Source organism: Hyperoodon ampullatus, assembly GCF_949752795.1.
Source record: "Hyperoodon ampullatus genome assembly, chromosome: 3".
Classification (NCBI taxonomy): Eukaryota; Metazoa; Chordata; class Mammalia; order Artiodactyla; family Ziphiidae; genus Hyperoodon; species Hyperoodon ampullatus.
The window spans coordinates 20,190,453-20,202,651 of NC_136916.1; the positions used below are offsets into that span (position 1 = coordinate 20,190,453).

At 36.6% G+C, this 12,199-nt stretch overlaps 1 protein-coding gene across 1 annotated transcript in view; it reads left to right on the plus strand.

The window, feature by feature from the left end:
* The window catches only part of UPF2 (UPF2 regulator of nonsense mediated mRNA decay), a gene marked incomplete at its 3' end in the record, with an annotated part of 88,385 nt that overhangs the window by 20,367 nt on the left and 55,819 nt on the right, over positions 1-12,199 (plus strand). Inside the window, exons 4-7 of the mRNA XM_079701206.1 lie at positions 3,762-3,959; positions 4,671-4,820; positions 6,084-6,187; positions 10,971-11,056. Coding sequence (XP_079557332.1) covers positions 3,762-3,959; positions 4,671-4,820; positions 6,084-6,187; positions 10,971-11,056 — 538 coding nt within the window. The remainder of the gene's footprint in view (positions 1-3,761; positions 3,960-4,670; positions 4,821-6,083; positions 6,188-10,970; positions 11,057-12,199) is intronic.

Consider the following 12,199-nt stretch of genomic DNA (forward strand, 5'->3'; position numbering starts at 1 on the left):
GTTTGTTATTAGGTCTTTTCCTTCTCTTGTGTTTCTTGCCTAGAGAAGTTCCTTTACCATTTGTTGTAAAGCTGGTTTGGTGGTGCTGAACTCTCTCAGCTTTTCCTTGTCTGTAAAGGTTTTAATTTCTCCATCAAATCTGAATGAGATCCTTGCTGGGTAGAGTAATCTTGGTTGTAGGATTTTCTCCTTCATCACTTTAAATATGTCCTGCCACTCCCTTCTGGCTTGCAGAGTTTCTGCTGAAAGATCAGCTGTTAACCTTATGGGGATTCCCTTGTGTGTTATTTGTTGTTTTTCCCTTGCTGCTTTTAATATGTTTTCTTTGTATTTAATTTTTGATAGTTTGATTAATATGTGTCTTGGCGTGTTTCTCCTTGGATTTATCCTGTATGGGACTCTCTGTGCTTCCTGGACTTGATTAACTATTTCCTTTCCCATATTAGGGAAGTTTTCAACTATAGTCTCTTCAAGTATTTTCTCAGTCCCTTTCTTTTTATCTTCTTCTTCTGGGACCCGTATAATTCGAATGTTGGTGCATTTAATGTTGTCCCAGAGGTCTCTGAGACTGTCCTCAGTTCTTTTCATTCTTTTTTGTTTATTCTGCTCTGCAGTAGTTATTTCCACTATTTTATCTTCCACCTCACTTATCCGTTCTTCTGCCTCAGTTATTCTGCTATTGACCCCTTCTAGAGTATTTTTAATTTCATTTATTGTGTTGTTCATCATTGCTTGTTTCCTCTTTAGTACTTCTAGGTCCTTGTTAAATGTTTCTTGCATTTTCTCTATTCTATTTCCAAGATTTTGGATCATCTTTACTATCATTATTCTGAATCCTTTTTCAGGTAGACTGCCTATTTCCTCTTCATTTGTTAGGTCTGGTGGGTTTTTATCTTGCTCATTCATCTACTGTGTGTTTTTCTGTCTTCTCATTTTGCTTATCTTACTATGTTTGGGGTCTCCTTTTTGCAGGCTGCATGTTCTTAGTTCCCATCGTTTTTGGTGTCTGCCCCCAGTGGCTAAGGTTGGTTCAGTGGGTTGTGTAGGCTTCCTGGTGGTGGGGACTAGTGCCTGTGTTCTGGTGGATGAGGCTGGATCTTGTCTTTCTGGTGGGCAGGTCCACGTCTGGTGGTGTGTTTTGAGGTGTCTGTGGCCTTATGATTTTAGGCAGCCTCTCTGCTAATGGGTGGGGTTGTGTTCCTGTCTTGCTAGTTGTTTGGCATAGGGTGTGCAGCACTGTAGCTTGCTGGTCGTTGAGTGAAGCTGGGTGTTGGTGTTGAGATGGAGATCTCTGGGAGATTTTAGCCGTTTGGTATTTCGTGGCGCTGGGAGGTCTCTTGTGGACCAGTGTCCTGAAGTTGGCTCTCCCACGTCAGAGGCACAGCACTGACTCCTGGTTGCAGCACCAAGAGCCTTTCATCCACAAGCCTGCTAGTGTTGGAGGGTCTCCTGCAGAGGTGGGGGGTGGCTGTGGCTCACCGTGGGGACTAGGACACTGGCAGCAGAAGTTCTGGGAGGTACTCGTTGGCGTGAGCCATCCCGGAGTCTGCCATTAACCCCACCAAAGAGCCCAGGTAGGCTTCAGTGTTGGGTTGCCTCAGGCCAAACAACTAAGCTAATTTAGTTGTTTTGAATGGTATATTATCTTAAATTGTTACTTAGAATTAAAGCCTACTTTGCAGTTTTATAAGATAAATTGTTTATCATTTGTAAGATGAGTTACTTTCCATATTATTTTGAAGGTGTTTTAAACTTCCTTTTTGGTAAGGCTACTAATATACTATTCTAACATATCACAACAACTACTTGAAAAATTACTTTCGGTAGATAAATGTTAATACATTATTAATCTTAAAACTGTCTGAAGATCCTATTTACTTAAAAATCTTAAGAGTGAAATATTTGTAAAGTGTCCTTTTATAATACAAGAAGGTATTTTGTATTTTACATCCTCAATAAGAAAATACCCATTGTATACTGTGAATACATTTATGGTCCTTCCTTGGTATATGCAGGGGATTGGTTCCAGGACCTCCCAACGATGCTCAAGTCCCTCATATAAAATGGCTTAGTATTTGCATATAACCTGCACACATCCTTCCATATACTTTAAATCATCATGTAGATTACTTATAATACCTAATACAATGTACATGTAAATGCTGTGTAACAAAGTTGACAAAGTTCTGCCATCGGTTTTATTTTTTATTTAAAATAAATTTATTTATTTATTTATTCATTTTTGGCTGCGTTGGGTCTTTGTTGCTACACGCGGGCTTTCTGGTTGCGGGGAGCGGGAGCTACTTTTAGTTGCGGTGCACGGGCTTCTCGTTGTGGTGGCTTCTCTTGTTGCGGAGCACAGGCTCTAGGCACGTGGGCTTCAGTAGTTGTGGCACGTGGGCTCAGTAGTTGTGGCTCGCAGGCTCCAGAGCGCAGGCTTAGTAGTTGTGGCACACAGGCTTAGTTGCTCCGCAGCATGTGGGATCTTCCTGGACCAGGGCTCGAACCCATGTCTCCTGCATTGGCAGGCGGATTCTTAACCACTGCGCCACCAGGGACGTCCCTTTCAGGATTTTTTGTTTTGTTTTGTTTTTTTTGTTTTTAATTCTGGTTTCTGCTCTGTTAGATTCTTTTTTTTTAATTAATTAATTAATTGATTAATGTTTGGCTGCATTGGGTCTTCGTTGCTGTTCGTGGGCTTTTCTCTAGCTGCAGTGAGTGGGGACTACTCTTCCTTGCAGTGCGTGGGCTTCTCATTGCGGTGGCTTCTCTTGTTACAGAGCATGGGCTCTAGGTGCACGGGTTTCAGTAGTTGTGGCATATGGGCTTTAGACGCATGCTCAGTAGTTGTGGCGCACGGACTTAGTTGCTCTGCGGCATGTGGGATCTTCCCGGACCAGGGCTCGAACTCTTGTCTCCTGCATTGCCAGGAGGATTCTTAACCCCTGCACCACCAGGGAACCCCTCAGGGTGAATTTTAATCTGCAGGATCATTTTCTAGTTTGGAGAGATGTACAGTGAGGATAGATAAAATCATGAATGGTCTCATGATCATGAAGTAGGAAATTAGTTACTTTTACGGTTCTGAGTTTAAGAAAGTGTAGTTGTATGTAAGGTAGACTCTGTGTGTGTGTGTGTGTGTGTTTGTGTGTGTGTTATACATGGTTTTCCACTCTCTACTGAAATATCTATGTATTTCCTCATCATTCCTTCCCTTCCTTTCCAGTTATTTATCAATTGACCATTTATGGCAATCTGTCTTATACCAAGTAAATACCAAAAGGAGGGTTGCTTCTTAAGGGTTTATGGTAAGATACCAAAAGGAGTTTTGCTTCTTAAGGGTTTATGGTAAGATAAACCATAAACTTGTGATGATAATTATGATATAAATGGTACAGAGGGTTGCGAGTCTTAAAAAAATGCTTCATAGGGGAGGTGGGACTTTAAGCTGGATGTTTAGGAATGACCAGGCTTGTATATTTCTTATATTGGTTTTAAGTTTTATGAAGGTGGGCCTAATATATCAAATGGCTACTTAATCTCATATCAGTTGCTTAAAACATTTAAGAGAAAAGCATCTTTATCCTACACTTTCCTCTTGTCTGTCCTGGTTTAGAGCTTTACTTAAATCACAGTTTGTGATTTTCTGGTAAAGATGGTTACATGAACAGTCCAGAGTGCTTGTGGATTGAAGAAGCGTCTGTTAATCAAAACATTCAAGGTTTATTGGTTTTAATTCCTTGTGATTTATTTTATTGTAGAGCATGGGCCTGGAATTGATATATTTACACCTGGTAAACCTGGAGAATATGACTTGGAAGGTGGTATATGGGAAGATGAAGATGCTCGGAATTTTTATGAGAACCTCATTGATTTGAAAGCTTTTGTTCCAGCCATCTTGTTTAAAGATAATGAAAAAAGTTGTCAGAATAAAGAGTCCAACAAGGATGATTACAAAGGTAAATGGTGGAGGACAAATTTTTTTATATTAAAGTGCTATAAAGATTAGTTTCAAAATAATATTTGTAAAAATTTTTTTTATTTACTAGTTTTGTAATACGAACATTGAGTCACTAGATTAAATGAATGACAGAATAATATGGACATCTTAATTAATTTGAGTCCACTTTATCTCATCAGCTTTATCTTCCCCTCATCTTTACCACAGATCCTCATGCCATGTATGTCTCCATCCCTCCATTCATCAATCCATCAATCCATCCATATGTTCATTTCTTCAGTGAACAGATGGCATACAGAATCAAAGAAGTTATGGTCTTTGTTCTCAATGAGCATAATGTATTTTAAAAAATCTGAATATATCAAATTTCTTGCCAGGTATAAATGTAGATTCTAAGACAAATGATGCAGATTTTGTGAGTCTTTTTTTTTTTTTTTTTTTGCGGTACGCGGGCCTCTCACTGTTGTGGCCTCTCCCATTGAGGAGCACAGGCTCCGGACGCACAGGCTCAGCGGCCATGGCTCACGGGCCCAGCCACTCGGCGGCATGTGGGATCTTCCCGGACTGGGGCATGAACCCGTGTCCCCTGCATCGGCGGGCGGACTCTCAACCACTGCGCCACCAGGGAAGCCCAAGTCTTTGTATTTTTTGCAGCAGGTTTTCAATATGACTTTTAATTCAGAGGTACTGATTCTTTGATTTCAAACAGAGGCAAAGGAACCTAAGGATAATAAGGAGGTATCAAGTCCTGATGATTTGGAGCTTGAGTTGGAGAACCTAGAGATTAATGATGACACTTTGGAGCTAGAGGGTGGAGATGAAGCTGAAGATCTTACAAAGAAACTTCTTGATGAGCAAGGTAAACAATATTGCCAAAAATTTTAATTTTTGACTAGTTGTTTTTTTGTTTTTTAAACGTCTTTTTTATTTTACTTATTTTTGGCCACACTGTGCAACTTGTGGGATGTTAGTTCCCTGACCAGTGATTGAACCCGGGCCCTCGGCAGTGAGAACACGGAGTCCTAAACACTGGACCGCTGGGGAATTCCCAAGTTTTGATTAGTGTTTCTACACAAAGCCCTTGCCTGAGTATATGGGTCTTTACTCTTTTATTCCTTGTTTTCCTGTTGTTTCTAGGCCATCACTTTTTTGGAATTTGATTTGGAACAGAAATACTACATGTCCTATATTATGTGACTACAAACTTTAGTGATAATCTGAATCTTAATAGATATTTCTTACACTTCTCTACTTGCTAGCATTGTCCTTATAATGTATTCTAATTCTGATATAATCTTTACAGTCTTAACATAAGTGTATTTGAAAGTTGAGAGATAAAAAGACAATTAGTATATCAGTTCATCTGTGGTAATTTTATCTTTATAATTGAGTAATGTTTTATATTTAGTAATAAAAATAGCACATTGTTAATTATTTCCTGAATACTTCCCATCAAGTTTCTTTATTAGTTAGGATTCTTCATTAGAAAGATACCTTCTGTCAGTATTGCCTGTCTCTCTATGGGCTTCATTATTTCCTACTGCAGATTCTGTTTATCCATGTCATGAAGGGAGGGAGGCATGGCTGGAGGCTACCCTTGGCTCAAACCAGTTAGTGACATCAGAAGAAAAGAGGGCTTGTCTCCCACTGTCTGTGTATAAGCCTCATGGAAGGACTTGGCTAGTCCTGTGGCCGAGAGGAGTGGTGGTGTCTGTGCTTGGACAGCACCCTTCCCCATCAGAATCCCATGGATTGCCTTCGAGGGCAAGTGATGATTGTACTGTTAATTGAAGACATGGGAGAAGGGATGCATGACAGATAAAAATAGCAGATCTACTATAAAACTACATGCAACTTATGACGTATCATGTAAATGACTTTTCATGTAAAAGTTTGCCTTTTTACAGTTGATATCTGAAAGACAGTAGTGATGTAGGGTTATGATTCTAAAGATACCCACACTTTCTAGGGTAATATCTCAAAAAATGCTTCATTTTTTCATGAGTAAGAAAAGTGCTCTAGATTATCTATGCCCCAGATAACTTCTTACTCGATGTTTTTATTCTTATATTGTCTATGTATATATATTTTTAAACCTGTTTAAAAATGAATTTCATATTAGAACAAGAGGATGAAGAAGCCAGCACTGGATCTCATCTCAAGCTCATAGTAGATGCTTTTCTCCAGCAATTGCCCAACTGTGTCAACCGTGATCTAATAGACAAGGTATGATTGCCTCTGTGTGACTTTACTTAAGCACGTAGACCTTGTAGGATAGCTCGAATTAGGAACGTCTATGGTTTTTGGACTGTTGTGGCTGTAGAATGAACCATTTCTTCAAATGGAATCTAATATGGGAATTCAAAATAAACACATACAGTGGTAGCCAATTTGTAGATGCTGTGTTTGGGGGTGGAACTGTCTCTAGAATCCTGTTAGCTTGATACCTCTCCCCTTCACATAGGGATTCCTCAGTGTGGGAAATACTGTGTTAGACCAGAAGTTCTTAAAGTATGCTCTGTAGATTCCTGGTGTCTTCTGAGGCACTTTCAGGGCGTCTGTAAGGTCAAAACTCTTTCCATACTAATACTAGGATCTTTTTTCCCCCACTTTTTCACTGTTTTTGACATTTGCAAAAGTGGTGATGGGTAAAGCTGCTGGCATTTTAACACGAATCAAGCTGCATGGGTAGCAGACTGTACTAGTAGCCACTGCTGTGCATTATCAATTAAAAGAACAATGCTACTTTCACTTAAGAATCTCTTTGATGAATCCATAAAAATTGGAGTAATTTTGTTTCATTTCAATCTTCGAGTACACTTCCTTTTAACTTGATAAAATAAGAAGGATGTGTAAAGCACATATACTGTCTCAAGGTTGCCTCGAGAAAAGGTTGCCTCAATCATTTGTGTGATTGAGTTGCAAGCTAAACTAGTTGCTTTTTACATAGAATACCGTTTTTACTTGAAAGAACTGATGGACGAATTGTGGTTATTCAGACGTGGGTGTTTAGCAGACATTTTTCTAACATGAACAGGTGAGCCTCTCACTTCAAGGGAAACAGTTAAAAGTATTTATTGCCAGTGGACAAATTTGAGTTTCCAGCAAAAATTAGAATTTTGGAAAACTTATGTTCACCACCATAAGCTTGACATCTTCCCAGTTCTTTTCTGAAGAGGCTTTATTGGTGAAACTTTCCTGATAAGATGAGTGGTGATGTTAAATAATGTAATTTAGAAACACTGTGTAAGTGTTCGGAAGATCTGCATAGCTCAGTGAACCACTGTTCTGAATTACCAGTACATAAGGTCAACAAAATCTTGATTGGATATTAAAAATTCACTCAGTGCAAGATAGACCAATGGATTTTAATCTAGCAGAGCATGAGAAGTTGATTGATAGATACAGTTTCAGATTTCACATTGCAACTGATGGTTAAGAAACTACCACTTGTCAAGTTTTGGTGAAGTATCAAAGAATATCTATAATTACTGAAAACAATATTAAAATATGCCTCCCTTTCCAGCTACATATATGTGTGAAACTGGAGTTTCTTTTTTCTTTTTTAATAAACTTATTTATTTATTTTTGGCTGTGTTGGGTCTTTGTTGCTGCGTGCAGGCTTTCACTAGTTGCGGCACGTGGGCTTATTGCAGAGCACAGGCTCCAGGTGCTCGGGCTTCAGTAGTTGCAGCATGCGGGCTCAGTAGTTGTGGTGCACGGGCTTAACTGCTCTACCGCATGTGGGATCCTCCTGGACCAGGGCTTGAACCCGTGTCCCCTGCATTGGCAGGCGGATTCTTAACCACTGCACCACCAGAGAAGTCCCTGGAGTTTCTTCATATACTTCATCCAAAACAACATGTCACAACAGATTGAGTGCATAAATAGATAAGTGAATCTATAGATATGAGAATCCAAGGTATCTTCTAGAAGAACACCACTCTTCTGTCACTAAATTTTTTTCATTAAAAAAAATTTCCAAAAAATGTTAACTAATAGATTTATTGGTATTTTTATGTGAATTAATATTTTGAAAATTTCTGTTTTAACTTCTAAAACAGTAACTGCTGATAAACATATTAACCCACAAAAACAAAGTTCTTTCAAGTCCTTAATAATTTTTAAGAGTGTAGAAGACTCTTGAGACCCAAAGTTTGAAAATCATTGCTTTAAATCATTTTTAAGTCAAGGTGTAATGTAATCTTTTATCCTTTTTTCTCCCCATAATGCATTGAGGGTTCCCTATAGAGTACTACAGACATCAAGTTGTTTTTTGACTTTCAGCTTGTTTAGCTCTTCTACAAATAATTTAGATGTGTTTCAGTAACTATTCATATAATCAAATAGGCTTGAAAAAAATTCCAAATTGGCTAGTCACCTCTTGGAGTAATTAGGTCAATGTACAGTTTTCAAAAACTTAGTAATTACAACATTTATGTCTGTTTTCTGAAGAGATAGTCTCTTTTTTTCTTTCATCTGTAGAATATAGTGGAGACTACCTTTTAAACAACTGCTTATTTTCCTAAGGTTGGGATATGATTGAATTTTTCCCCTGCTAAATTTTCATATATTCACTGGATATCAGCAGGATGAGAGATACCTTGACATGCCTGCCACACACTTGCAGCCATTTTGAGTGCTATCCTGAAAGTTGAGTGGGAAGATCTCATGTGAATCTGTATTGGAAAGTATCCTGCAGTGCCCAGCTCAGTAATGACCATATGTTAAATTCTGGGTTAGCTCTTGGAGGTTCAGATGGAAAATAGGAGGTTACCCTGCCCTGTTGCACCCCAGTGGGTTCCTCCTGGGAGTCAGCTTCCTCATGAAAGGAATTTTTTCCATCTATATTGGCAGAAGTCCAAATGGGTTAAGAAGGAAACGTAGTTGGGAAATAGAAAAATCTAAGAATTCTTTTGAATTCAATACTTATGTAACAATATATAACCCGAAGTGAAGATTTCTTTTAGGTGACTTCTGCAGGTAATGTCATTCATGGTGATGCTTATTTCTGCATGCATTTGATGATCAGAAGAGTTTATTTTTACTTAAAAAAATAAAAAATGATTGTTGAACTGTCTTTCATTTACTTAACAACGTTTTGAAACAAGTTTTCAAAAACTGCTTGTTGAGTTGTCAGGCAGCACTTGTAACCCGGGCAGACAGGCACCACCCCAGTGATTCCTTTGCTTTCATTTCTCCCCAAAGGACAGGGCTGGTTAAATCTAAGAATTAATATACATGTGAAGCTTTTTTTTTCTTTTTAATTTCCTCAAATATATTAATTCTGGCAGTTTTCATGTAGTCTTTTATTCATTTATTCTACATATTTATTGAGCCACCACTATGTGTACCAGGCATTTACATGTTTTACGAACTCCTAATCTTTGCAGAGTTTTGAGCATTGTAGTTTTCTTCCATCTAACTGGCCTTTGATTATTGTGGTAGGAAAAGTGTTTATTGCCCTTTAAAGGATAATGTTCTAAAATAGTTATTGAAGTACATCTTATTTTTTGTTTCCTAATTTATGTTGAAACATAGGCCATTATTAGCCATTAAAATTTTTTCTTTATATTTTTCAAAAAATGTTGATTTGAGGGGTGTGTGTGTGTGTGTGAAGTTTTCCAGTGTTGACCAATTTTCTTTTCTGAGTACATGACCTTTGGGATTTTTATTATACTGGTCTAGAATTTTTCAGTGTTTCATATGGGTGAATTACTTGAAGGAACTTTAGTATATTTTCAGCTTTTCTCTTTGTTATTCTAATTAGCTGTAAGAAGCTTTAATGTTATAAAATATAAACTTTAATAAAATTTATTATACTCCCTTTACAAGCAGAAGAAAACATTTACATTGGTTTTACTTTTGACTAATAGTGACAGTTTCAATCTTGGTGAATACTTTCAATGTGAGTTAGTTTCCTGGGTTTGAATCCAATCATCATTAGTTGTGTCATTTTTTTTCAGCAAAAGTTTTAATCAAATGGGAGGTGTTTCAGTGAGTGTATTGTTGAAGAGTTGAACCCCTTTGTAGGGAAATCTGAGGATCTTTGTTACCTGATCCTCAAATCTACCTAAAGATTGGGATTAATGATAAAATAATCATGTGAACCTATGGAAGGAAAATACTTGAGATACCCAAAAGGATATTTGATAATAGTTTTTTCTTTGTAAAGTATAGCTTAAACTTGTTATTTTCTTAAACCATGTATATTGAAAATCTTTGATAATGTTTAAAAAATATATATACCTGTATTTAAAAAATACCAACTACTCATAGTTTTTTTTTCTAATGGCTTCCCAGAACATACACTTCTCATAGCTTTTCTTCTACGCTTATATTAGATGTTAGACATATTGATGAAATATTGAACACATTTTCATTATTAAAATATAGAATAGTGGATTACTGTACTAAATAATAATTATGGGTATTTATTGTAGTCCTATGATGTGGTTTCTTTAGTTTGTTATCAGATCTGATTGTTGACAGTAAACATTTTTACTCAGTGTTGAAGCACTTTTACACGTTTCTGGGGATAATCTGTGTCTTTGTCTCATACGTAGTTGGTCTTTATTCTTTTTTGGTTATCCTTATTAGCATTAGTAATTTTCTTGGTTCCTGGCTTCTTGTTACTTTGTACATTTTACCAGAAAACTTTCCTGATATTAACATTGATTTATGAGATCAAAAGCATGGATTGCACATTTCATATAGTTATTGGCCAAACATGTCATGGTGGGTCTTCAATCTACTCACTTGAAGTTCTGTTTCTAACACTAGGTTGCAATTAGAAAGTTTATGAAACATATATTTTGAGATATATAAGGAGAGAGGAGTTTAAGCTTAGTGATCTTTAAAGTTTGGGATATGCTTATAATACTAGTGTCTTAAAACCATTGTGAAATGTTTAGAAACTATTAGAAATCCATTGTAGCATGCAGGGTTTCTGCTTTCAGTAGCTAAATGGAGATTTTTTAAAGAAAAAAGTTTGCTTTTTCTCCTATAGGCAGCAATGGATTTTTGCATGAACATGAACACAAAAGCAAATAGGAAGAAGCTGGTCCGGGCACTCTTTATAGTTCCCAGACAAAGGTAGGTAAAAAAAAGTAATTTCTTAGTGTTTTTACCCTGCAATGATGATTGTAAGGTCTAAGTTCTTGTTTATTTATCTCTTAGAAAATATCCCTTGTCAACAGAACTTTTTATCATTGTTGTTAGCATATTTTCTAGAACTTATTTCTCATTGATTTTTGTTCATGAGCTCTAGTGGGAATATTTCTTCTGATGCTTTCCTGTTATTTTGAGAGAAAAAATTTAAGAATTATAGGAACTTAAATAACTTAATCATTGCTAGAAGCAACTTGTTTACACTTTTGCCTCTGAGGAGAAAAAATAATAAATGGTATATCTTTTTTTGGAGAGTTTTTATTTTGTGGAAAGCTCGGACTAAATTGATTGTATCTAATTTTTAAGAGTTGTGTTTAAATGAAAAATTTCAAGTTTTTTTTTGTTATTATGCTAGTTTGGACTTGGAAGTCACATTAGTGATTATGTTGCTGGTAATTCAAGAAATTATGAATAATGCTGGTAGAGAATTCTAATGCTCTAACTTACACTAAATTAAAACCCCTACTTCACCCGCATATTTTAGGACCACAACAGGTCATAGATTGTTGACCTTAGGAACCTGGAGGAGATCCATTTCTGTTTATTCAACAGTGAATAATTAAAGGATTTTGTTAACTATTATCATGATTACATACATCATAGCTAAGATAGATACTTTCCCCAGAAGATACGGATTCTGAGGGATTTCACTAAAGATTTCTTAAGCAAAATTTTAATTTGGTTCATTCATTGGTCTCTTAAATGGTAACATTTCGCAGTGAAACCACATCACTACTTTTTTCCTTTATATTGGTTTTTATCTCCTGTCAGCAGCATTAATGAGCATTTGTTTTTTCATTTTAGTGGGGCAAGGGAGATGGAATGTGCTAATATAGTGAGTAGATAATTCAGAATTATCTAATTGAGAAAATCATAGATGAATTATTTTTATTATGTAAAATTATATACTGCATTTCATCAAGTCTGAGGTGCCATCAGTTATGAGGTGCATCATTATTTCATGTACAACTAAGAGAGAAAAGAATATTGCCAGTTACTTTTAAGCCTTTGATTGTGAGACACATTCTACTTTCAAACTCAAAATTTCAAACTCAAAATTTTTTTCCG